General features: G+C 38.5%; 2 protein-coding genes across 10 annotated transcripts in view; one reads left to right on the forward strand and one right to left on the reverse strand.

Moving 5' to 3' along the window:
* Positions 1-3,195, forward strand: part of PCCA (propionyl-CoA carboxylase subunit alpha) — a 626,991-nt gene extending 623,796 nt beyond the window's left edge. For 4 of the 6 annotated variants that reach the window (XM_077158594.1, XM_077158593.1, XM_077158592.1 and 1 more), the window contains 2 exons: positions 1,379-1,456; positions 2,653-3,167. In XM_077158594.1, the coding sequence (XP_077014709.1) occupies positions 1,379-1,456; positions 2,653-2,721 (147 nt within the window). In that variant the 3' untranslated portion in view covers positions 2,722-3,167. Of the gene's footprint in view, positions 1-1,378; positions 1,457-2,652 lie in introns of all 6 variants that reach the window. The other 2 variants (XM_077158589.1, XM_077158590.1) reach the window with 2 other exon arrangements.
* A 1,510-nt stretch (positions 3,196-4,705) lies between these two features.
* GGACT (gamma-glutamylamine cyclotransferase) overlaps positions 4,706-27,937 on the reverse strand; it is a 128,067-nt gene continuing 104,835 nt past the window's right edge. For 3 of the 4 annotated variants that reach the window (XM_077158597.1, XM_077158598.1, XM_077158599.1), the window contains one exon: positions 4,706-5,251. In XM_077158597.1, the coding sequence (XP_077014712.1) occupies positions 4,767-5,237 (471 nt within the window). In that variant the 5' untranslated portion in view covers positions 5,238-5,251 and the 3' untranslated portion in view covers positions 4,706-4,766. Of the gene's footprint in view, positions 5,252-6,573; positions 6,705-27,937 lie in introns of those variants that run through there. The other variant, XM_077158596.1, reaches the window with a different exon arrangement.

Here is a 27,937-nt window from a genome sequence, read left to right on the forward strand (position 1 = left end):
CTCTCCTCTCTGCCAGCACTGAAGCTTTGGCATTCCCTCTCTTCCTATATTTCTGTGCCAGGAAAAAACAGCCCACCACCTGAACAGCAGAGGAAAGGAATACATAGGGCTCCCAGGCACTCGTGATTGCCAGCAAGACAGCTTGTGCCACATGGGGGGCCGGGAGGGAGACTTTGGGATCATCTGGGGATTTCAGGAAAGAACATTCTCCAGGCACTTCTGAAGCATTGGACAAGCATAGCCCAAGTGGTGTGAATGTACTGGAGCCCCACACCAGGATGCTCCACCAACATCCATATGGCTCGTTGTCCCAGGAAACTGAACTCTCCCATTTCTAAGACTGGGAATCCCTTTTTCACAAAGGTAGGAGAAAATTTCAGGCCAGGTCCATCAAGGGCAGAAAAAAGAGAATAAATGGAGTGACTTTTAGTCACAGATGATTCATGGATGGAAACCTCTAGTTTAACCCCAAGGAATTTATACCCAGTTCAGCCTGAATTTCCCTCATAACAAAAGGGAAATATCAGAACACCAAGCTTGAGTATACATCTCTTTGCAAGGGGCTGAGGGTAACTCGAGGAACCATTTCCTGAGTTGGAGCATGCTTCCTAGGAGCCAGCTCGTTGTTGACAATACTTGGTATTGTCTTGCTAAGGATGGGACAGTGTGGTCTTCACGGCCTTGATGCTAAGTTATTGTCCTAACTCTACAGGTCTGTATACAGAAGCATTACATTTTTTTAAAAAACAGTTTTACTGAAATATAATTCACATACCATACAATCCACCCCTTCATTGTGTACAAGTCAATGGGTTTTAATATGTTCACAGTTTTGCAACCATCATCACAATCAATTTAAAACATTTTCATCACCCCAAAAGGAAACCCTGTTCCTGTTAGTAATTACCACCTAATTGCCTCTTATACCCCAGCCCTAGGCAACCACAAATCTTCATGTCTATATAGATTTGCCTATTCTGGATATTTCCTATAAATGAAAAAACATTCCATTTTTGCTGCACCTGTTTGTGGCAATATAAAATACAGAGATTCCTGAGGGGAGGCCCTACAACCAGCATCCCCAGTCCTCCAATATTTTGGATGTTTTTCTAACTAGGATGTAAGGTGTAGAGTGAATGGCCTCTACTGTCTCCTAAAGATGATCTTTGAATATGACATATTAGAAGTTGTTGCTCCTTATCCAACATGTCTAATTTGAGTACATCAAAGTAAAAATAACATTCTGAATAATAAAATATTCAAAAATTTAAAATTAAAAATGGATAAAGTTTCCAAGTATTTGATAAAGAATTTCTTCATGCCTTCATGTAAAATGGGAATGCTTTTAAATCTTCTGTCCATTTTTTACTCTTTCCAGGTAGCAGAAGGTCAGGAAATTTGTGTGATTGAAGCCATGAAAATGCAGAACAGTATGACAGCTGGGAAAACTGGCAAGGTATGTTCCCACATTCCCCCTCACCCACACTGGCTTTGTGATAGGAGCAAAACTTATACTTTGAATCATGGATTGCTAGGCCAGAAAGGGACTATTGAGATGATCTATTCCAGCCATTCCCTTTTACAGATGAGGACATTAAGACTGGGATAGCTCTTTCACTCTGCATGGAGGCTTCCCTGCTTGTATTTAGAGTGAGTCTTCCAGAAAAGAGTCTGTGTAGTATGTTCAGGTAGTCAAGGAACAATTGTTCTTCACCTTAATGTCTTTCAAATTAAAGGGTCTTTAATTTTTAATGTTTACATCTGTCTTGAAAGCAGTTAGTTATCTGAGACTTCGGTGACACAGCAGGAGATGGTTTTACAGATTGCAAAAATTAATATAACTCTTAAAGATAATTTCTCCACAAAGAGAACAATTCAATTTTAGATCAGGAGTAGCTGCACCACCATGTAAATATGTGAAACTTGATGATTTGCACAGGGTGGAGGGAGGGAGGGGGGAGGAGAAGATGTATTAGTATTGAAATCAGCTAAGAATAAAACTTCCTAAATCTATCCTCTTCTTGAAGAAAACAGAAAAATGTTTTAAGCAATAACTTGCTTATTCTTCCTGAGATTAAAAAGAAGCCATTAGTAAGAAAGTTATTTTCTGAAGGATGTTTTGGTTTGAAAGTATCTGCAGAGCGAAGTATGATGAGGAGTGTGGGAGGTGGGTGATGGGAGCCGCAAAGGCTGGTTGTGGCCTTGTCTGAAAAGTGGAATCGAGCCATGGGGACACCGTGTGCTGTGGCAGAGAGCGATACCATCCGTTTACAATAGAGATTGCAGTCTTAGAGCCATGGCCTTGGTTGGTGTCATGCATGGTCTGTCTCCCCAAAATGAAATGAAATTTATTTGTGGTGACCAGGCCAAGGAGGGGCACCCAGACAGGCATCAGTGTAGTAGAGGCAAACTGCAACCCAACTCCCATCACTGCCTGCCAACCACAAACTGTTCAGGCTAACAAGGACAAGAGAGAAAGAGAGAGGAAGGTCACGGCCTCTTTGTGAGGAAGTCCCCAGTGTGCTCCAGTGGAGCCTGCAGAGACTGTCTCTTTATTTTCAGGAACAGTTTGGAGAGTGCCTCCCTTCAGGTTATAATAATTAATTCTTTCTCTCCCCTCTTTTTTTTTTTTTTTTTAATTTTAAATTCAAGGTGAAATCTGTGCATTGTAAAGCTGGAGACACAGTTGGAGAAGGAGATCTGCTCATGGAACTGGAATGAAGTATTTATAGCCATTCCGTCATCACCCAATTTAATTAGTCATTTTTATGATTATTCTTTCACACTCAATTTATTCAGGCATTTTACAGGAAAACTCCTGTGCAGCAGATTTTTTTACATGGTCATATTTATTCCACATATAGTCAAAACCAACATTCTGCCAAAAAATCACCAATGGAAATTTTTATTGATATAAATACTTGTACATATGATTTGTACTTCTGCTGTGAGATTTCCTAGTGTCAAAATTAAATCAATAAAACTGATGATTTGTCTAAATATTAGTTTGCCCTTTTATTTGAATGAAGACAATGTACACAAGAGGATACAGTCTGTGCCAGTAGACTTTAAATACTAGTATCATGATCCATTTTTAAAAATTATATAAATTCCAGCCCTCTGCCTCTAATATCACTAAGTTAGCATTTGCCATTTTATGATCTGCTTACCTTAATTCTACCATAATTAATGACCTAACTCCTATTTCTGATTATTAATTTCTTAAAAACCATACAGCACATATAATTATTTTGAAAAACCCGTTCATTTTGCAGCTTTAAATGAGTGTAGCCTTGGATCTAAGTCAAATCCTCTGGAGTGTCACCTTAGGGAGCTCTGACTTACTTGTGTGGTTGCCACCAGAACTATTCTGAGGAAAAGCATGTCAGAGATCTCTTCCTGGGGAATGGCCGCATGCACTACCTTCTCCTTCCCCACAGACCAGGGAGTTCAAGACGTGCTCTTCTCGTCTCCCTCACTCACAAAACAGTAGTGTGTGGTGCTACCACAAGCTCATCAGCTGATATCATCCTTGTCTTTTTGTGAAGCAAGTTTCCAATTAAGAAAAAAACAAGTCTAAAAATAATGATCATGTATTTGTGCCAGATGCAGTTAGTTATCACAATCTACCATTAAGTTGAAAAATATGTGAAATTTCCCAGCAGAGAACAAGGTTACTAAGGATCAGCAGCTGCATTTTCATTTGGTTCTGAAATTCTTGGAATATGTTTCATACTTGCTGGTAAGCAGAAGCAAAGAATTGTGTGCTGATTTGAATCTCGGCTGACAAAATATCAGATGGAGGTGGGTAGTAATTGATACTTCGTGCCTTGCTAAAATTATTTTAAGTGCTATTTGTATTTGGAAGCTAAGCTTTCTGTCAGGCCTGAAGAACAAATTACTAATGTGTTGGTTCTTCTCTGAAAGGCCCATCCCCAAATGTTGTTCCCTGTGGTAGTCGGTGATGGTGCCTTGGTTCTGAGATCTGTGCTTGTATAAACTTCTGTTTGAAATCAAGGGTGCTCAGCCATATCTATCAACGAGTGGGTGTTCATTATTTTGCTAGCTTGGAATGAAAAAAACCTATCAAATAAATGCACCCAAAAGGAACCAAAAATAGCATCAACACATATTTTATTTCCCAAAATATCTCATTTAATTTTAAAGGATTTTACAAGGGTCTCTGTATAAGCTTGATCTAAAAATTATAAAAAATGATCCTCTGTATATATATGTGCTTCAAAACATGGCATATTTTTTCTTGAGGATCTTTTTTGCTACCTTGAGCTATCCAAAATCAGCTTTTGTTTAAAAAAAGTTTTTTTCTAGGTACTGCAGGCCAGAATCAATATAGTAAGACTGCTAAAATATAGGTTAAATGCAGAGTCTTTACCTTCATTTTAAATGTTATCTTCAGATTAAAGCAAAACAAAGAAAGAAAAATGCCATTTTTAAATGCCATTTAGGAGATTTAAAACCTAGAATTTTTCTTATCACATACATTCAAGATCACAATGCTCTTTAAGCAGCTACAGTAAAGCAGTATGATAGCTCAGAGGGTTACTAGTATGTCAAAATTATTTGTAAAAATATTAGCCTCCACCGAAAGAGCTTTTTTTTCCCCTCACAAGACTGAGTTTTACAATCATTTGTTTAAAGGGCATTATGATGCTTTTGCATTCAATGAGTACAGATTAAGATGAGGTAATCTTATAATCACCAGGGCTATATTTGTCAACTGACTGATGAGTGTTCCTTTCCATTTTTCATCTGTTTTCCCGTGGATTATAACGAAGCCCATGCTTCCCCTGAGAATCGTAATTGTCGTGGTATGGGAGGTGAACCCACTCTGGTGAGTAGGTAGCCGTGCTGTATACGAAGCACTGCACGATCCTGTTAGCAGCTGGTGTCTCCTCAGGGGTGCTGCATTTACCTTCCCACTCGAGGACTTCAATCCTCATTGGAGTGCGCTGATACATGTCTGGGCAGCCTTCAAATTCATCAAGGAATTGCAGCATCTGGTCATCAACGGCATAGATCTCTCCAGCCACATGGTACCCCTTCCCTGGGATGTTCAGCAGACGCGGAATATTATGCTCCCCAGCAATCACCAAAGGATATGTTTCCTCTGTGCGGCCCTGGCCTCGGAATGCTGCATAGCCATTGGTACAGTCCAGCATGACCTGGTGGTTGGGCTGTCCTCTCTTAAGAGTCCCATACACAAAGACTTGAGCCATTTTGGCTAGAGATGCTACAAATGAGAAAGAAAATACAGACTGGTACATATTATACATGTCAAAGAACAAAGCTTTAGTCTGAAGTTGGGGTTGGCAAACATTGTCTATAAAGGCCAGAGAGTAAATATTTTAGATTTTTTAGGCCATATGGTCTCTTTGAAAATGACTTCAACTCTGCTGCTATAGCACAAAAGTGGCCATAGGGATAAGTAAATGAATGAGCATGCCTGTGCTCCAATAAAACTTTTTATCTATGGACACTGAAATTTGAACTTCATCTGATTTTCACATTCATGAAATAATTCATCTTTTAATTTTTGCCAACCACTTCAAAATTTAAAAATCATTCCTAACTTGTGGCTGCACAAAAATAAGGCACCCTCAGTGGCAGAATTTTGCCTGCCATGCTGGAGACCCAGGTTCGATTCCCAGAGTCTGCCCATGCCAAAAAAAAAAAAAGTTAGGCACCATGCTGGGTTTGTTCTGTGGGTCATGGTTTGCTAACCCCTGGTCTAGAGAAAGGGAGAAATACTTTAAAATCTTGTATGTATTGTAGAAAGCTTGGAGATGACCCTGCTTTTCTCCTTGGGATCCAGGTATCCTCACAATGTTGAATTGGATTCTCTAAGTCACAGGAACACATGTGGCACATACACTTCTGCGCCAGGAAGATGCCACCTGCCCCCTGCTCCTCCTGGATGGACTTAGATTCCTCATTGGAAGATTCCATTTCATACATCTGATGTGAGTGTCACAGAGACCCATTAAACATAGCCCTTTGGAGCCTCAGCATTGGAGCCACAGCTGAACTTGGGTATTTTCACAACTTTAAGAATAGGTACTTTTTCAAATCTTAATTTGACCTAAACAATCCTTTCTTCAGAAACACACAACTTACCATGTAACTGCCCCAGCCACAGAGTAGACCTACTTTCCCTCACACCCTGGAACTGCAACACCACCTTACCCCAATGGTAGCAGCTTAAGACCAGAAGTGTTGCCCAAAGCCCAGCAGTGGCCTCCACCAGATCCCCACCCTACCTGAGCACACCTCTACTCCTAGCACCAGTATCACCCAAGAACCTCACTGATCTTGGTCATTGTGTGGTAGGGCTCTGAGGTTCCTAGAAATCCAACCACCCATTATAGCTGTTTCTCTGGAAAAGGGCACTCATTTTAAGAACACAGTTGTTTGTCAGATGAAGTCCTGTAAAACTGCCATTTTCCAGAGCAGTTTCCAATATTTAAAAAAAATTATTTTAAAATTACATTAATACTTACTATAGAAAACTTAGAAATAAGGATGATAAATAATAATATACATTTTTATAATCACCTGTAATCCAGCCACAGTGATAATTCAGATCTCAGTACTGAATTTACATTCTGGTCCTGGCAGTATGACCAGTAACACTTTAATAATTGTACCTATTGGTGTTTCCTTTTTCAAGGTCTCAGAGGGTAATAATGCTTCACTGTGACTCACTGCAGTGACCTTGGCTCAGATGTGAAGGTAAATAATTGCTACTTACCTGTGTCTGGGCCACAGACTTTTTTCTTACATAACTGATAAAAGTGATTTGTATAAAAAGGACTCAAACAAAAATGGAAATAAAAGTTCAAAAGGGGAGAGAGATGTACTCTTCAAAGCCTTGCATTTCACTGCCCCATTGACCCAATGTTACTTTTAATAAAAGCCTTGTGGCAGGCTTCTTTGAGATATGCTTTGGACATGGGACCTCCTGTGCAGTAAACAAAAGATGCATCTGCCCACCAGCAGTAGCCAACCTTAACCAGAAACATCTGTGGGTGACACCCCCTCGACAATGTATGTGCCAAGAGAGCTCTGCCACCATTAGATACATGGGCATTGAACAAGTCACATTAATTCACAGGACTTCATTTTTCTTAGCAAAATAAGGGTCAGTTTGGACATGTATAGTAAGGGACTCAGCCTTGCTTCACCTCTTCAGAGAAATTTGGTACTGATGGGCAGCCACACAGACCTCCATGATTGCTGATAACTCCTTGCTCACCCGGCTCCTCCTTTCCACTGCCTTTTCAGTCTCTGTCATTCACCTCTGGGAAGTTAAGTATTTCATAGGTTTTGGGGGAGTTGCACTAGGAAAAATTGGGCATTGGGAAAAATATCAGACTTACTGGGCACTATGTATGAGGAGGACACTGAGGGCCTGTGGTGGAGGGACATTTGATAGCATGTGGACACCTTGAACAGGGAAGAGACATGGTGTGAGCTTCATTTACAGTGATCCTGATGACAGCGGGGATGGGGAGGTCAGAGGGGAACTGGTGCGGGAAATGCCTCAGATATGAAAGTCCAGGTGTGAATTAAGGAGAACCTGGGATAAGGTGGTGCAGAAGAAAGATGTAGGTGCTTTAGAGTTAAGTTGACAGGACATGGCTGCCCACAGAGTACGGGGTCTGAAGCCCATATGACAGAGAATGGAGGGGGAGGTCAGTAGCAGGCATAGAGGACAGAGAAATGGGTTTGAAGTAAGAATGATAAAATGATTGAAGTGAGAGTAGAAGTAGTGGACAGTGAGAGTCTTGAGAGAAGAGACAGAAGAACAGCAAGGAGGAAACCTCAGAGCATGTTTGTTGCAAGTGTCGGGGACAGAGGAGGCACTGTCTGAGCAGTGGGTCAAGAAGACAACAGTGGCAGAGAGGCCCACAGGAGGATGAAAACCAAGAAACTGATGGTAAATTTCGATTTGGCATGCGCAGCTCCAGAGCCCATCCATCTAGAAGAAGTCATGCCTGACTACGCAGTCCCACGGCCCTGCATCCACTCTTCTCGAAGGACTTGTCAATCCCAGTCATAACTTGGCAGGACCATTTCTTACCCCTCCTACCACTGCTACTCTGCCCAAGGGTTGATGCACCAGTCTTCTAACTGGGCTCCCTGCAGCTAATTCTTAACAGCACTGCCAGAGGAGTCTTATCAGTCTGCTCCGAGTTTTCCAACTTCCCCTTTCAGTTCCCTGTTGACCTCTCCCACCTCACTTTACTGCAGCCACTCTCCAAAACTCCATCCCTGGAACACGTGTGCATCCCCACATCAGCTTCCTGCAGCCACCTGACTGACCCTCAATTCCTAGGACACACATGCATTCCTGCCTTGGATCCTTCAGTCTCAGTTCTCTCTGGTCTGCTCCTGTCTCCCTCCTTCTGTCCCTATCACATCATCCTGCTTTTTTTTTTTTTTAAGTACTTCTTCATTAAGTCATTTTCTTGTCTTGTTCATAGCCAGAATGTTGAGCTGGAAGAGAACTTTGAAATCATCCAGTCTAAACAGCTATAGAAGAGGAAGCTGAATCTCAGGTGAATGATTATCTCAGAACACACAGCTAGGTAGTACCAGTCAGAACTGGAAACCAGTTCTCCAGATCCCTGGTTCCTGCTTTATTCCTCCTTCCCTACCTTTATTAAAAAGTATAAAGTAACACTATTCATAATTTTAAAAGTCAAATAGCTTTTCAGGAAAAAAGAAGAATTCCCTACGCCTCCTCACTCCCTGGAGCAACACTTATTATTCCTTTTAGATACTGCATTTGTTTTACCTCATGTTGTTACTTATACTGCTACCTCTTTATGGTTTAAATTTTGTCTTGCCTTCTGTTCTAGTTTGCTAGCTGCTGGAATGCACTATACCAGAAATGGAATGACTTTTAAAAAGGGAGAATTTAATAAGTTGCAGGTTTACAGTTCTAAGGGCATGAAAATATCCCAATTAAAGCAAGTCTATAAAAATGTCCAAATTAAGGCACCAACAAGAAATAATCTTTACTCAAGAAAGGCCGATGAAGTTCAAGGTTTCTCTCTCAACTGGAAAAGCACGTGGCAAACATTACAACGTCTGCTAGCTTCCTCTCCAGGCCTCTTGCTTCATGAAGTTCCCCTGGGGGTGTTCTACTTGTTTATCTCTAAAGGCTGCTGGACTCTCTGCTTCTCATGGTATGTTGTTCATGTCATTCTGGCACTCTCTCAGATCTCAAACCTTTTCCAAAATGCTTCCTCTTTTGAAGGATTCCAGTCAAGTAATCCAGACCCACCGGGGATGGGTGGAGACATCTCTCCATCTAATCAAGTTTAATACCCATAACTGATTGAGTCACATCTCTGTGGAGATAACCTAATCAAGTTTCCGACCTGTAGTACTGGATAAGGATTAGAAGAAACAACTGCCTTTACAAAATGGGGTTAGGATTAAAACATGGCTTTTCTAGGGCACATTAATCCTTTCAAACCAGCACACCTTCCTACCTCCAAAGTAGGAGAGCATAATGATTAAAAGTGCAGACTTTAGAATCAAATTGCCTGGTTTGAAATCCTGACTCTACCACTCATTAATGATGTAACTTAAATAACTACTTATACTCTCTGTGTCTCAGTTTCCTTAGCATTTATAATAAATATTATTATATATTATAAATGATATAAATAATAGTAACCTGGCTCAGAGGATGACTGTGAAGACTGAGTGAATACATGTACAATGATCTGGACACTCTTAGCAAGCCCTCACCAAATGTTAGCTTTTATTATAGAAGCCAAACACTCGGCTCTCCTACTCACCCTCAAGTAAACATGCACACTCTTCCACCATCCTCCTAATATACTTAAATCACAATTTTGGGTTAAAACCATATTCATTTCAGTTTTAGAACTATGTAAATACTACTCTTAGCTAAGACACATAATGTACTATGATTAAATTTCCTTTCTTGGACAACTTTTTATTTTTCCTGGAATTAAAATTGCTTTACTTCCTCAGCCCACCTCTTCTTCCCCCACTTTTGCTCAGGTTTCTATGACAGTAATTCAACTTCAGATTTTCTGAACTATAAAAACCCTTTCAGCATGACTAACATTCGATCATTTATTCTATTTCTCCCTGGAGACATTTCTCCTAAAGCCTTCTGTCTTCTACTCTCGTCTGGGTCTGTGGTGTCACTGTCATCAGGCTCTCCCTTGGCCATCATCTAGGACGTCCCTTTGCCTCTCCCCTGTGTTAGTGCCTCAACATTCCCCTTCTTGGATATCTCCCTCATTTTGTTGAAGCTTTTTCTATCTTTCTCTTGATTAATAGTATGATTGGGTAGAAAATTCTAGAAAAATTTTCCTTCAGAAATTTTTTTTTAGTTTTTATTGATAAAACCAATCAACATTCAATATGAACATTCTTTTTTTCATCACATACTTGTATATTCATCATCATGATCATTTCTTAGAACATTTGCATCAATTCAGAAAAAGAAATAAAGAAAACAGAAAAAAATTCATACATACCATACCCCTTACCCCTCTCTTTCATTTGATCACTAGCATTTGAATCTACTAAATTTATTTTAACATTTGTTCCCCCTATTATTTATTTTTAATCCATGTTTTACTAATCTGTCCATGAGGTAGATAAAAGAAGCATCAGATGCAAGGTTTTCACAATCGCACAGTCACATTGTGAAAGCTATATCATTATACAATCATCTTCAAGAAATATGGCTACTGGAACACAGCTCTACATTTTCAAGCAGTTCCCTCCAGCCTCCCTGTTACACCTTAACTAAAAAGGTGGTATCTATTTAATGCATAAAAATAAACTCCAGGATAACCTCTCAACTCTGTTTGGAATCTCTCAGCTATTGACACTTTATTTTATCTCATTTCTCTCTTCCCCCTTTCGGTCAAGAAGATTTTCTCAGTCCCTTGGTGCTGAGTCACAGCTCATTCTAGGATTTCTGTCCCATGTTGCCAGGAAGGTTTACACCCCTGGAATCATGTCCCACGTAGAGAGCGGGGGAGGGCAGTGAGTTTGCTTGTCATGTTGGCTGAGAGAGAGAAACCACATCTGAGCAACTAAAGAGGTTCTCTTGGGGGTGACTCTTAGGCCTAATTTTAAGTAGGCTTAGCCTATCCTTTGCAGGGTGAAGTTTCATATGAACAAACCCCAAGATTGGGGGCTCAGCCTATTGCTTTTGTTGTCCCCACCACTTGTGAGAATATCAAGAATTCTCTACTTGGGGAAGTTAAATTTTCCCCCTTTCTCACCATTCCCACAAGGGGACTTAGCAAATACTTTTTTTATTCACTGTTCAAATCCTTCTGGGATTTATTGAGGCATCACTCTGGACAAACCTACAAAATCTCATTCCCTCCTCAAGGTTCCATGTACTTATGGTGTTCAGTTAAGCTGTCCACATAAGTTATATTAAGAAGTGCACTAGTCAAATTATAAATTTTGTACCAAATAAACATTTTTTGCTTTTCTCACACATAAGTTAAAGTTTTAAAATATTAATTACCATCTGTTTTCAACAGCCTGCATTATTGACATTCCTTTGTTCTTCCTCATGCAAAACATTTTAAAATTTGTACATTTAGTCATTATCATTGTATATGCTAGGGATTCCTAGATTATACCATCAGTCTTTATCATCTATCTTTCCTTCTGATTTCATTTGTGCCCCCAGCCCTCCTCCCTGTATCATTTTCACACTCAGCTTCATTCAGTGTTCTAACCTTATTGTATTACAGTTAGGTAGTATTGTGCTATCCATTTCTGAATTTTTACAATCAGTCCCGTTGCACAACCTGTATCCCTTCAGTTCCAATTACCCAATATCCACGCTATTTCTATCTCCTGATGACCTCTGTTTTTAACTGAAATTATCCAAGTTCATTCATTAATGTTAGTTCATATCAGTGAGACCATACGATATCTGTCCTTTTGTTTCTGGCTAATCTCACTCAGCATAATGTCCTTAAGGTCCATCCATGTTATTACATAATTCATAACTTTATTCTGTCTTACAGCTGCATAATATTCCATCGTATGTATATACCACAGCTTGTTTAGCCAGTCATCTGTTGATGGATCTTTGGGCTCTTTCCATCTGTTGGCAATTGTAAATAATGCTGCTATAAACATTGGTGTGCAAATATCCATTTGTGTCTTTGCCCTCATGTTCTCTGAGTAGATACCTAACAACGGTATTGCCATGTCACACGGCAATTCTATACTTAGCTTCCTGAGGAACAGCCATTAAACTGCCTTCCCCAGTGGTTGTACCATTTGACATTCCCACCAACAGTGGATAAGTGTGCCTCTTTCTCCACACCCTCTCCAGCACTTGTTGTTTTCTGTTTTATTGATAACTTTTTTGCGTTTTTGTGAAAAATAACATATGCAAAAAAGCTATAAATTTCAAAGCACAACACCACAATTTGTTGTAGAACACATTTCAGAGTTTCACGAGGGTTACAGTTTCACAGTTTTAGGTTTTTACTTCTAGCTGCTCTAAAATACTGGAGCATATCATTGGCAAATGATGAGAGTTTTACTTCTTCCTTTCCAATTTGGATGCCTTTTATTTCTTTGTCCTGCCTGATTGCTCTAGCTAGAACTTCTAGCACAATGTTGAATAATAGTGGTACAGTGGGCATCATTTTCTTGTACCTGATCTTAGGGGGAAAGCTTTCAGTCTCTGTCCATTGAGTATGATGCTGGCTATCAGTTTTTTATCATATTGAGGCAGTTACCTTTGATCCCTATCTTTTGGAGTGTTTTTATCAGAAAAGATACGGAATTTTGTCAAATCATTTTTCAGCATCAATTGAGATGATCATATGATTTTTTCACTTTGATTTGGTAACGTGCTGTATTACATTATTGATTTTCTTGTGTTGAACCATCCTTGCATTCCTGGTATAACCCCCACTTGGTCATGGTGTATAATTCTTTTTAAAAAAAATTTATTTATTAATTAAAAAAATAAAGAAAATAAAACAACATACATAATCAGTAATTCACAATATCATCACTTAGTTGCATATTCATCATTTCTTAGAACATTTGCATCGATTTAGAAAAAGAAAAAGGTAACAGAAAAAGAAATAAAACGATAACAGAAAAAAAAGTTATACATACCATACCCCTTACCCCTTGCTGTCATTGATCACTAGCATTTAAACTAAATTTATTTTAGCATTTGTTCTCCCTATTATTTCTTTTTATTCCATATGTTCTACTCCTTTGTTGACAAGGGAGATAAAAGGAGCATCAGACACAAGGTTTTCACAATCACACAGTCACATTGTGAAAGCTGTATCATTATTCAATCATCCTCAAGAAACATGGCTACTGGAACACAGCTCTACATTTTCAGGCAGTTCCCTCCAACCTCTCTATAACATCTTGAATAACAAGATGATATCTACTTGATGCATAAGAGTAACCTCCAGGATAACCTCTCGACTCTGTTTGGAATCTCTCAGCCATTGACACTTTGTCTCATTTCCCTCTTCCCCCTTTTGGTCGAGAAGGTTTTCTCAATCCCTTGATGCTAAGTCTCAGCTCATTCTAGGGTATTTCTGAATCCCTTGATGCTGAGTCTCCGTTCATTCCAAGATCTCTGTCCCATGTTGCCAGGAAGGTCCACACCCCTGGGAATCACGTCCCAAGTAGAGAGGGTTAGGGTGGTGAGACTGCTCATTGTGTTGGCTGGAGAGAGGGACCACATCTGAGCAACAAAAGAGGCTCTCTTGAGGGTGACTCTTAGGCCTAAATTTTAAGTAGACTTGACCTATCCTTTGTGGGGTTATGTTTCATATGAACAAACCCCAAGAGTGGGGGCTCTGCCTATAGCTTTGGTTGTCCACACTGCTTGTGAGAATATCAAGAATTCAACTTGGGGAAGTTGAATTTCTCCCCGTTCTCACCACTCCCCGAAGGGGGCTTTGCAGATACTTTTCCTCTCACTGATCGAATCACTCTGGGATTCATCGGGGCAAACTCTGGACAAACAAGCAAAATCTCATGTCTTACCTGAGATTCCAAGTACTTATGGCGTTCAAACTATCTACATAAGTTATATTAGGAAATGCACTAGTCAAAATATAAATTTTGTAAGAAACATTTTTTGCTTTAGTCTCACACAGAAGGTGACATTTTAAAATATTACCATCTATTTTCAGTACCCTGCAATAATGACATTCCTTTGTTCTTCCAAATGCAAAAACATTTTTAAAATTGTACCTTGTACATTTCACTATTATTATACACTCTAGGCATTCCTAGAATATACCATCTCAATCTTTATCATCTATCTTTCTTTCTATTTTCATTTATGTCCTCAGCCCTCCTCCCTCTATCATTCTCACATGCATTTTCATTCAGTGTTTTAACATAATTATATTACAGTTAGTAGTATTGTGCTGTCCATTTCTGAGTTTTTGTATCCAGTCCTGTTGCACAGTCTGTATCCCTTCAGCTCCAATTACCCAATATCTAACCCTATTTCTATCTCCTGATGGTCTCTGTTACCAATGACATATTCCAAGTTTATTCACTAATGTTAGTTCATATCAATGAGACCATACAGTATTTGTCCTTTAGTTTTTGGCTAGTCTCACTCAGCATAATGTTCTCAAGGTCCATTTATGTTGTTACATACTTCATAAGTTTATTCTGTCTTAAAGCTGCATAATATTCCATTGTATGTAACTACCACAGTTTGTTTAGGCACTCATCTGTTGATGGACATTTTGGCTGTTTCCATTTCCTTGCATATGTAAATAATGCTGCTATAAACATTGGTGTGCAAATGTCCATTTGTGTCTTTGCCCTTATGTCCTCTGAGTAGATACCTAGCAATGGTATTGCTGGGTCGTATGGCAATTCTATATTCAGCTTTTTGAGGAACCGCCAAACTACCTTCCACAGTGGTTGCACCATTTGACATTCCCACCAACAGTGAATAAGTGTGCCTCTTTCTCCACATCCTCTCCAGCACTTGTCATTTTCTGTTTTGTTGATAATGGCCATTCTGGTGGGTATGAGATGATATCTCATTGTGGTTTTGATTTGCATTTCTCTAATGGCCAGGGACGTTGAACATCTCTTCATGTGCCTTTTGGCCATTTGTATTTCCTCTTCTGAGAGGTGTCTGTTCAAGTCTTTTTCCCATTTTGTAATTGGATTGGCTGTCTTTTTGTTGTTGAGTTGAACAATCTCTTTATTAATTCAGAATACTAGACCTTTATCTGATATGTCGTTTCCAAATATTGTCTCCCATTGTGTAGGCTGTCTTTTTACTTTCTTGATGAAGTTCTTTGATGCACAAAAGTGTTTAATTTTGAGGAGTTCCCATTTATTTCTTCCTTTCTTCAGTGCTCTTGCTTTAGGTGTAAGGTCTATAAAACCGCTTCCAATTATAAGATTTGTAAGATATTTCCCTACATTTTCCTCTAACTGTTTTATGGTCTTAGACCTAATGTTTAGATCTTTGATCCATTTTGAGTTCACTTTTGTATAGGGTGTGAGATACGGGTCCTGTTTCATTCTTTTGCATATGGATATCCAGTTCTCCAGGCACCATTTATTGAAGAGACTGTTCTGTCCCAGGTGAGTTGGCTTGACTGCCTTATCAAAGATCAAATGTCCATAGACGAGAGGGTCTATATCTGAACACTATTCGATTCCATTGGTCAATATATCTATCTTTATGCCAGTACCATGCTGTTTTGACCACTGTGGCTTCATAATATGCCTTAAAGTCAGGCAGCGTGAGACCTCCAGCTTTGTTTTTTTTCCTCAAGATACTTTTAGCAATTTGGGGCACCCTGTCCTTCCAGATAAATTTGCTTATTGGTTTTTCTATTTCTGAAAAGTAAGTTGTTGGGATTTTGATTTGTATTGCATTGAATCTGTAAATCAATTTAGGTAGAATTGACATCTTAACTATATTTAGTCTTCTAATCCATGAACACGGTATGCCCTTCCATCTATTTAGGTCTTCTGTGATTTCTTTCAACAATTTCTTGTAGTTTTCTGTGTATAGGTCTTTTGTCTCTTTAGTTAAATTTATTCCTAAATATTTTATTCTTTTGGTTGCAATTGTAAATGGAATTCGTTTCTTGATTTCCCCCTCAGATTGTTCATTACTAGTGTATAGAAACACTACAGATTTTTGAGTGTTGATCTTGTAACCTGCCACTTTGCTGTACTCATTTATTAGCTCTAGAGTAGTTTTGCTGTGGATTTTTCAGGGTTTTTGACATATAGTAGCATATCATTTGAAAATAGTGAGAGTTTTACTTCTTCCTTTCCAATTTTGATGCCTTGTATTTCTTTTTCTTGTGTAATTGCTCTTGCTAGAACTTCCAACACGATGTTGAATAACAATGGTGATAGTGGAGATCCTTGTCTTGTTCCTGATCTTAGGAGGAAAGTTTTCAATTTTTCCCCATTGAGGATGATATTAGCTGTGGGTTTTTCATATATTCCCTTTATCATTTTAAGGAAGTTCCCTTGTATTCCTATCCTTTGAAGTGTTTCCAACAGGAAAGGATGTTGAATTTTGTCAAATGCCTTCTCTGCATCAATTGAGATGATCATGTGATTTTTCTGCTTTGATTTGTTGATATGGTGTATTACATTAATTGATTTTCTCATGTTGAACCATCCTTGCATACCTGGGATGAATCCTACTTGGTCATTATGTATAATTCTTTTAATGTGTTGTTGGATTCAATTTGCTAGAATTTTGTTGAGGATTTTTGCATCTACATTCATTAGAGAGACTGGTCTGTAGTTTTCTTTTTTTGTAATATCTTTGTCTGGTTTTGGTATGAGGGTGATGTTGACTTCATAGAATGAATTAGGTAGCTTTCCCTCCACTTCAATTTTTTTTAAAGAGTTTGAGCAGGATTGGTACCAATGCTTTCTGAAATGTTTGCTAGAATTCACATGTGAAGCTGTCTGGTCCTGGACTTTTCTTTTTGGGAAGCTTCTTAATGACTGATTCAATTTCTTTACTTGTGTTTGCTTTGTTGAGGTCATCTATTTCTTTCGAATCAAACTTGGTGGTTCATGCTTTTCTAGGAAGTTGTCCATTTCATCTACATTTTTGTATTTATTAGCATAAAGTTGTTCATAGTATCCTGTTATTACCTCTTTTATTTCTGTGGGGTCAGTGGTTATGTCTCCTCTTCCATTTCTGATCTTATTTATTTGCATCCTGTCTGTTCTTTTTGTCAATCTTGCTAAGGGTCCATCAATCTTATTGATTTTCTCATAGAACCAGCTTCTGGTTTTATTGATTTTCTCTATTGTTTTCATGTTCTCAATTTCATTTATTTCTGCTCTAATCTTTGTTATTTCTTTCCTTTTGCTTGCTTTGGGGTTAGTTTGCTGTTCTTTCTCTAGTCTTTCCAAGTGGACAATTAATTCCTGAATTTTTGCCCTTTCTTCTTTTTTGATATAGGCATTTTAGGGCAATAAATTTCCCTCTTAGAACTGCCTTTGCTGCGTCCCTAAGTTTTGATATGTTGTGTTTTCATTTTCACGTGCCTCGAGATATTAACTGATTTCTCTTGTAATTTCTTCCTTGACCCACTGGTTGTTTAAGAGTGTGTTGTTGAGCTGCCATATATTTGTGAATTTTCTGGCGCTTTGCCTATTATTGACTTCCAATTTCATTCCTTTATGATTTGAGAAAGTGTTTTGTATGATTTCAATCTTTTTAAATTTATTGAGACTTGCTTTGTGACCCAGAATATGGTCTATCTTTGAGAATGATCCATGAGCACTTGAGAAAAATGTGTATCCTGCTGTTGTGGGGTATAATGTCCTATAAATGCCTGTTAAGTCTAGCTCATTTATTGTAATATTCAAATTCTCTGTTTCTTTATTGATCCTCTGTGTCTAGATGTTCTGTCCATTGATGAGAGTGGGGAATTGAAGTCTCTAACTATTATGGTAGATGTGTCTATTTCTCTTTTCAATGTTTGCCACATATTTTGGAGCACTCTGGTTTGGTGCATAAATATTTATGATTCTTATGTCTTCATGTTGAATTGCTCCTTTTATTAGTACATGGTATCCTTCTTTGTCTCTTTTAACTGTTTTACATTTGAAGTCTAATTGTTGGATATTAGTATAGCTACTCCTGCTCTTTTCTGGTTGTTATTTGCATGAAATATCTTTTCCCAACCTTTCACTTTCAACCTATGTTTATCTTTGGGTCTAAGATGTGTCTCCTGTAGACAGCATATAGATGGGTCCTGTTTTTTAATCCATTCTGCCATTCTATGTCTTTTGATTGGGGAGTTCAATCCATTAACATTTAGTGTTATTACTGTTTGGGTAGTACTTTCCTCTACCATTTTGCCTTTTGGATTTTATATGTCATATCTAATTTTCCTTCTTTCTACACTCTTTCCACACCGCTTTCTTTTGTGTTTTCATATCTGTCTCTAGTGCTCCCTTTAGTATTTCTTGCAGAGCTGGTCTCTTGGTCACAAATTCTCTCAGTGATTTTTTGCCTGAAAATGTTTTAATTTCTCCCTCATTTTTGAAGGACAATTTTGCTGGGTATAGAATTCTTGGTTGGCAGTTTTTCTCTCTTAGTAGTTTAAATATATCATCCCACTGTCTTCTCGCCTCCATGGTTTCTGCTGATGAATCTATGCAATCTTATTGGGCTTCCTTCGTGAAAGGTTTAGGAGTCGAGAGAGTGAGAAAGAAAGAAAATAGACCAGGAAATTTAAAGTGGTTAAAACAGAGCCTGTTTTACTGCTGCGCTCCCGGGCAGAGCTTACCAAACCCAAGATGGAGAGTGGTGAGTCCGCACGTGGGTCTTGGCATGGGCAGGGTTTTTTAGCAAGGGGGTCAGGTGATTCCCAGAAGGGGCGGCACATTAAGCAAAATGTGAGTCAGGTGGCATTTTGCAAATGCTTTTATTGTAATGGTTCATTTTTTTGTCCCAGCAGCCATGGTGGGAGGGTGACACAGTTTCCACGGCTTGCGTTGCAGTGCTCTTCCTTGTTCCCCTGACCTAACGCTTTGTATGTGATGGATTGCTTTTCTCTTGCTGCTTTCAAGATTCTCTCTTTCTCTTTGACCTCTGACATTATGATTAGTAAATGTCTTGGAGTACATCTATTTGGATATGTTCTCTTTGGGGTACACTGCACTTCTTGGATCTGTAATTTTAAATCTTTCATAAGAGTTGGGAAATTTTCAGTGGTAATTTTCTCCATTATTTTTTCTCCTCCTTTTCCCTTCTCTTCTCCTTCGGGGACACTCTCAACATGTATATTCATGCGCTTCATGTTGTCATTCAATTCCCTGAGTCCCTGCTCATATTTTCCTTTCTCTCCATATGTATTTTTTGCTTGTTGGATTTTAGATGTCTTGTCCTCCAGTTTACCCATCCTTTCTTCTGCCTCTTGAAATCTGACATTGCAGGTTTCCATTGTTTTTTTCATCTCTTCTGCTGTGCCTTTCATTCTCATAAGTTCTGTGATTTGTTTTTTCAGACTTTCAGTTTCTTCTTTTTGTTCATTCCTTGCCTTCTTTATGTCCTCCCTCAATTCACTGATTTGATTTTTGATGATGTTTTCCATGTCTGTTTGTACATTCTAATTAATTGTTTCAGCTCCTGTATGTCATTTGAATTGTTGGTTTGTTTCTTTGACTGGGCCATGTCTTCAATTTTCCTAGTATGATTTGTTATGTTTTGCTGGCATCTAGGCATTTAATTTCCTTAATTAGTTTATTCTGGAGATTGTTTTCACTTTTTTTTTACCTGGGAATTCTTGCTGGATGCCTTTGTTGTCTATGTGTTCCTTTCAGTTCAGCTGATTCTGGACCTCTCACTTAGGTTTTGTTGAACAGAGGAGAATTTTTCAGATCTTGTTGTCTTGTTTCTTGCCCTGCCGTATGGTGCCTTTTTCTCCACTTAGGAATGTCTACTTAGGTATTACAGACCCCAACCAGATTTTCTCAGACCAAACTGGCCTCCTTTCAGGAGAAAAGAGTCAACTGCAACAGTTTTCCCTGATGTTGAGACCCAGAAGATTGAAAGGCTTTCCAATGAAGCCTCTGGGCTCTCTGCTTTTCTATCCTGCCCATTTGTCTGCCTGAAGTTCCCACTACTAGCATAAGGTGCTGTGGTACCTTTAACTTCAGCAGACTCTCCCTGCTGGGGACATGGAGACATCAGAGAGGTTGTAGTCTGGTTTTAATTGTTTCACTTTTCCAGATCCTGAGTTCTGAACTCCTTGAGGGAGGGATTCCACCTGAGCTGAGCCCCACCCCTCTCGTAGGGAAGGCAGAGGCTCCAAACACTCAAACAACTTAATTCTGCCTATGCCTGGGGACAGTGGTGCCTGAGAAGCCTTGCAGCTGTATCCAAAGAGCAGTCAAGCCATAGAAACACAGCCACCAAAACGCAAGAGAAAAATCCTTTTCAGAGCCGATTCCCGTTCCTCAGGTTTGCCAATCAAGAGCTTAAGTTGGTATGTTGCTCTGTGTATCTCCAGGTCCTAAATGCTCCCTCCTTTCCTTCAGGGCCCAGACCTTTTCAGATCCAAAAAAAACCTGTTTTTTTTTTTTTCTTTTCCATCAGCCCTGCCCCCTCTGCGCTGGGGCAAAACCCAGTGATGTCTGCTTTTACTTGAGGTTCAGCTGAGCTGGGGGTCTGTTTTTAGAAGTCAGAATTTGTTAATTAATTCCACAGTTGGAGTTTGGTTGCACTCAGCCCCTGTTGCTGGTAATCTCTTTCCCCTCTGGGAAGCAGCCTGTGGGGGAAGGGCACCAGCTGCTGCAGCTTGGGGAACTCATGGTTCTGGGTGGGCTTGCAACCGGTCCAGCTGGTCTAGACTGGTATACGCTGTGTGTCCAGTCACTGGCCCTAGCAGTTGTTCTGTATTGTTCCTGGCTATTTAATAGCTGCTCTGGAGGACAAACTAAATCCCACACCTTGCTAAGCTGCCATCTTGGCCCCCTCTCCACATTCTTTTTTAGTGTAAGCATTTAGAGGTATACATTTCCCTCTCAGCACTGCCAGTGCTGCATCCCATTATTTTGATATGTTGTGATTTATTCTTTGTTTTAGAATGCATTGTTTAATTTCCACATATTTGTGACATTTTCGGTTCTCTGTTATTGATTTCTTGTTTTGTGTCATTGTGGTTGGAGAATAAGTACTGTATGATTTCAACATCTTTGAATTTATTAAGACTTGTTTTGTGACTCTCCTGGGGAGTCATCCATGTGCAGTTCAGAAGTATGTGTATCCTACTACTGTTGGGTAGAATATTCTATATATCTCTTTTAGATCTAGTTGGTTTCAAGTATCATTCATTCCTTCTCTTTCCCATCGATCTTCTGTCTACATGTTCTATCCATTATTGGAAGCAGTATATTGAAATCTCCTACTACTGAGGTAGAACTCTTATTTCTCCCTTCACATGAAAGTATTTGCTTTGTATATTTTGGGGGTTTGCCATTAAGTACATATATATTTATAATTATATGTCTTCTTGTTGCGTGGACCCATCTATCAGTCTGTAGTGACCTTCTTGTCCCTCCTAACAGTTTTTTACTTAAAGTCTTATTTTACCTGAAATCCATATAGCCACCCCCACTCGCTTTTGGTAATTATTTGCATGGTATATTTTTTCCCATCCTTTCACTTTCAACCTACTTGTGTGTTTGAATTTAAGATGAGTCATTTGCAAACAGCATATAGTAGGGTCATACTTTTTCATCCATTTTGCCAGTCTCTCTTTTTGACTGGAGAATTTAGTACACTGATATTTAAAGTAACTACTGATAATGCAAGACTTTCTTCTGCCATTTTGCTATTTGGTCTTTGTAAGTCATATCTCTTTTTGTCCCTCAATTCTTCCAATAATGCCTATTTTCATATTTGACTTTTTGTAGTGAACCATTTTGAATCCCTTCTGATTTCCTTCCTGTTTTAATTTCCTTGAAATACCATGAAATAGGTCAGGTTAAACAATGAGAATTTATTGGCTTGCGAGGATGAAAAAATGTCCAAACCAAAGTATTATCAAGGTGATGCTTTCTCCCCAAAGACTGGTGTTCTGGGCCGCTACTGATTATTCTCCACTCCTTTGTCAAATGGCAAGGCACATGGAGGCATCTCCTGGTTTCTCCCCTCTCTTCTTGGTTCCATCGATGTCTAGCCTCTTGCTTCCATGGTTTTCATATCTGAATTGATTCTGTTTATCAAGGATTCCAATAAAAAGGTTACAATCCGTCATCATTGGGCTGGGCCATACACACTGTAACTGAGGTAACCTCATCAAAAGGTCGTACTTGGGTAGTGCGACAGTGGCTCAGTGGCAAAATTCTCACCTGCCATGCCAGAGACCTGGGTTCAATTCCCAGTGCCTGCCCATGAAAAAAAAGAAAAAAAAGGTCCTACTTACAATGGGTTCACATCCATATGACTGGATTAGGTTTAAGGATGTGTTTTTCTGGAGTACATACAGCTTTAAACCATCTCACTTCCCTATATATTTCAGATATTTTCTTTGTGGATACCATGGAGTTTAAATTCAACATCCTAAATCTGTGACATTCATGTTTCATTTGATACCACTCAACTTCAATAGCATAAACATACAGCGTTCCTATACACCTTTTCCCCTCACCTTTTTTGTACATGTTAGAAATTATTTTTAATTTTTTATTAACTATTAAATTAAAAAAATATATGACAAGAAAGAAACACAAACATTCTTAACATATCACTCCATTCTACATATATAATCAGTAATTCACAATATCATCACATAGTTGCATATTCATCATCATGATCATTTCTTGGAACATTTGCATCAATTCAGAAAAGGAAATAAAACGAAAACAGAAAAAAAAATTATACATACTATACCCCTTTCCCCTCCCTTTCATTGGTCACTAGCATTTCAAACTAAATTTATTTTAACATTTGTCCCCCCATTGTTTATTTTTATTCCATATGTTCTACTCATCTGTTGACAAAGGTAGATAAAAGGAGCATCAGACACAAGGTTTTCACAATCACACAGTCACATTGTGAAAGCTATATCATTATTCAATCATCATCAGGAAACAAATTATATTTTTATACATTGTATGTCTAAACCCACAGATTTATCATTATTTTTTATGCATTTTCCTTTTAGGACCTGTAAGAAGAAGTTACTTATCCAAAAAGATAATTCAGTAGTACTGGCATTTGTAATTAACCATACAGTTTCCTTCACTGGATATTTTTCTTTCTTTATGCCACCTTGATCCACCATCTAGTGTCTATTCCTTTCTGTCTGAAGGTCTCCCTCAACTTTTGTTTATCTGGGAATGTCTTACTCTCTCCCTCATTTTTGAAAGATAATATCACTGGATATAAAATTCTTGGTTGGCAACAGTTTTCTTTCAGCAGTTTAAATATTTTATCCCACTGCCTTCTCATTGCCATAGTTTCTGATGGGAAATCAGCATTTAATCTTATTGGAATTTCCTTGTCCATAACACATTGTTTTTCTCTTGCAGCATTCAGAACGCTTTCCTGCCTCAGCACTCAGAGTTTTACTACTGTGTGTCTAGGCACGGTTCTCTTTGAGTTTATCCTGTTTGGTATTTGTTGATTTTCTTGAATGTGCACATTCATGTCTTTCATTAAATTTGGGAGGTTTTGTTGTTGTTGTTGTTTGGCATGGGCAGGCTCCAGGAATCAAATCCAGGTCTCTGGTATGGGAGGTGAGAATTCTGCCACTGAGCCACCATTGTACCACCCAAATTTGAGACTTTTTTTGCCATTATTTCTTTGAATATTTCTTTTGTTCTTTTTTCTCTTCTCCTTCTGGGACTTCAGGTTGTATCCAGCTACTGATATGACAGAGATTGCCTTGAATACCAGGAGCTTACAAAAACAAACCAAGCCATGCAAAAAACACCTTTCACAGTCATTATAAATTGACTCTGTGTTAACTGGTGCTCTTCTTCAGAGGTTAGCTCTAGATGAATGTGAAGTATAGTGCCTCTACATCTTTACCAAGCTTGCAGCTTGTCCTGGACTTGTGCTTGCTCATGGCCTTAGGAATTCCCCCACTTATAGGAATTTGAGTGCCTTCTCTACTCCCTGTGAAATAGACTTTCTCTATCCTGAGCAGAATTGATAAGAGGCAGCACCAGGAACTGAACCTAGGTCTGCTGGTCTCTGAAAAGTTCCAGGCTTATACCATTCAGATTTTCTGATCCCATGGCCATGGGAGAGGTAACCCTGTAAAGTACTAGCCTGGGAATCAAGCTCTGTAATGACAGTGACAAGCTGAAAAAGGTACTACCTCTTTATACTCTAGTTCCTTGTCTGTCATGTTCACCTTGCTCCAAGGGTTGCTGAGAGGGCCACAGCCACCAGGACATGTGAAAAGTCTATTATGTTAACTGGGTGCTTCTCAGAATTGGAGCCAGGGCTGATGACAGCATTCCAAGAATCTACCTGTGATTCATTCATGCAGAGCACTGGGACCCTCTAATGCATCCATTCTCCTGGGCCTGGAAGACACTGTCACTTCAGGAGGAAGGGGACTCACACGGTACTATGTCTTCAAGCCTGGACTCCCAACCTTCTACCATGGTTAGTTCCTTCCATGCCACTTAGTTATGGTCAGGGTCTCAGATAAAAAGTGAGAGCTGAGTTTAATAAATAATGGACAGAAATAGCTATAGGTGAGACATTTGGGTACCAGAGAGATGACTGGTGGTGTCTGAAGGGCCATTAGGGCTTTGCCAGAGGAAAAAGAAAATGCTTTTAAGAGTGGCTTGGTCTCATTCTGTGTTCATGGGTTGGAAGATTAAATCTTTTTAAGATCTCGCCCCTTCCCAAAGCAATTTATGGATTCCATACAATCCCAATAAAAATTTCAACAATCTTTTTTGCAGAAATGGAGAAGCCAATCATCAAATTTAGATGGAAGGGTGAGGAGCTGTGAATAGCTTAAGCTATCTCGAAAAAGAAGAATAAAGTTGGAGACTCACACTTCCTGATTTAAAACTTATTACAAAACCACAGTAATCAAAACAGCATAGTATAGGCACCAGGACAGACATAGACCAATGGACTAAAATTGAGAGCTCAGAAATAACTCTCACATTTACAGCCAACTGATTTTAGACAAGGTGGCACAGAACACTTAATTGGCAAAGAACAGTCTCTTCAACAAATGGTGTTGGGAAAGCTGGCCCATACCATACACAAAATCAATTCAACCATATACAAAAATCAATTCAAAATTGATCACAGGCCTAAATATAAGAGCCAGAACTGTCAAACTCCTAGAAGAAAAGATAAGAGAATCATCTTCAGGATCTTGTGTTAGGCAATGGTTTCTTAGACTTTATACCCAAAGCACAAGCAATAAATGGGACATCATCAAAATTAAAAACTTTTGTACCTCAAAGAATTTTATCATGAAAGTGAAACAACACACTGTGGGAGAAAATATTTGGAAACCACATATCAATAAAGGTTTAATATCCAGAATATATAAAGAAATCCTTCAACCTAACAACAAAAAGACAAACAAGCCAATAAAAAATGGGCAAAAGACTTGTACTGATATCTCTCAGGAAGATGTACAAATGGCTAGAAAGCACATGAGGAGATGCTCAACATCATTAGCCATCAGGGAAATGCAAATCAAAACCATAATAAGATGCTATTTCATGCCCATTGGTTGCTGTTAAACGGTTGATGTTAAAAAAAAATGGAAAATAAGTGTTGGAGAGGTGGAAAACAGGAACATTCATTCATTGCAGGTGGTAGCTGCTGTAAAATGGTGCAGCCACTGTGAAAGACAGTTTGGTAGTTCCTCAGAAAGCTAACTACAGAACTACCATATGACCTATGGCAATCCCACTGCTAGGTATATACCCAAAAGAATTGAAAGCAGGGACTCAGATATTTGCACATCAATGTTCATAGCAGCATTATTCACAATTACCAAAAGTTGGAAGCAACAAAGTGTCCATCAACTGATGAATGGATAAGTAAAATGTAGTGTGTGTGTATATATATATATATATATATATATATATATATAATACAATGGAATATAATTTAACCATAAAAATGGGATATAATTTTAGCCATAAAAAGGAATGACATCCTGATACATGTGACAGCATGATGAACTCTGATGTGACAACATAATGAACGTCATGTTGTGTGAAATAAGCCAGTCACGAAAGGATAAACATTGTATGATCTCACTGATTTGAAACAATTAGAATAAACAAATTCAGATCATAATCCAGAATATGGGTTACCAGGGGACAGGAGGGAGATAGGGAAAGGGAAGTTAAGATTTAAAATGCATATAGCATTTCTATTTGGAATGATGGAAATTTTTGGGTAATGGATGGTGATGATGATAGCACAACATGGTGGATGCAATTAACACCACTGAAATATATATCTGAATATGATATTCCAAAATATATATTCATGAAAGAGGAACTACATGGTGTATACATGGTAACAGAATAAAAATAAAATAAAAAATCTTTTGGAACTATACTACATAAACAGTGAGCCCTAAGCTAAACCATGGATTTTAGTTAATAGTACAATTATAAAAATGTACTATCAATTATATCATCAATTATAACAAATGTTCCACACCAATGCAAGGTGTTGGTGGTGGGTGTATGAGAACTCTGTATTTTATGCACAATTGGTCTGTCAACCCACAACTTCTGTAATAATGAAGAAAAAAAGTAGCTCAGTCTCTGCTTTAATGTGAAGTAGATGTCCTCAGGTAGGCCTATCCTATGATACTGATGGCTATCCCTGCAGGAAACATCAGCTAGGCAGCCTCAATGTTCTGTAGATATATACATAGGGACACAGATTGTGATAGGTATACAAAAAAAAAATTATGGCATAATGACAGGTCTGAATCAAACCACTTAAAAACTGTAGGGCTTTGGGAAAGTTATGTAAATTGTCTAAGCTTCTATTTCCTATTTAAAACAGGGATTTTGATATCTACCTAAGTGCTAATTTTTGCAGACTGCAGACCATGTGCCAAACATAAGCATCCAATGAATGAATGTTAATTTCCTTTCCCCTTTACCTTCCTTGTCCCTGCACCCGCCTACATTCTCCAACCCAACTCTATCCTTTATCGGGAACTTAATAACTGCTACCTATAGTCTTCCCAGTGAAGTCCCCTAAGAAAATAAAACAAAAATGAGTATTATATAATAATTAGAGACAGAATTAAGTCATATTAAGTATTTGTTTGTGGCCTTAATGACTTTTCAGAACTAAGAAGAATACTTGAGAAGGTGATGCTACATGTAAGTCATCCTGATTAAGCCACAAATTCTATGGAGGATTCAATAACTTTCCTCTGACTCTGGGATCTGTCCTGTAACTATTTGTTGAAGAGTGTTTTGAAAACTATTGCTTTTTTATTTCTTTGCTTTGTATATGTGTTATACTATACAATAAAAAAGTTAAAAAATCATAACATCATTTTCTCAAATGAAAAAAATAAATAACTTTCCTCTGCAGATGATGATCACTTATTCCCATAAAAGAAACCAGAGGTGCATGGGTAGTTCAGTAGTTAGAATGCCCACCTTCCATGCAGGAGACCCGGGTTTGATTCCTGGACCATGCATCCCCCCAAAAAAGAAAACCAGGCACTAAAAGTTAAACTTTTTTTCTACAAGATACTTTTTCCTGCTAGAGTGACCAAAGTATAGTTTTCTACATTTTATCTATTAAATTTAATAAGTGTGCCCTTGAGATTACTTATGTAATGAGAAAAGAAAATTAATATTCTGCATTTCTGGCTCCTTTCAAAAGAAA

Source organism: Tamandua tetradactyla, chromosome 4, assembly GCF_023851605.1.
Source record: "Tamandua tetradactyla isolate mTamTet1 chromosome 4, mTamTet1.pri, whole genome shotgun sequence".
Taxonomy (NCBI): domain Eukaryota; kingdom Metazoa; phylum Chordata; class Mammalia; order Pilosa; family Myrmecophagidae; genus Tamandua; species Tamandua tetradactyla.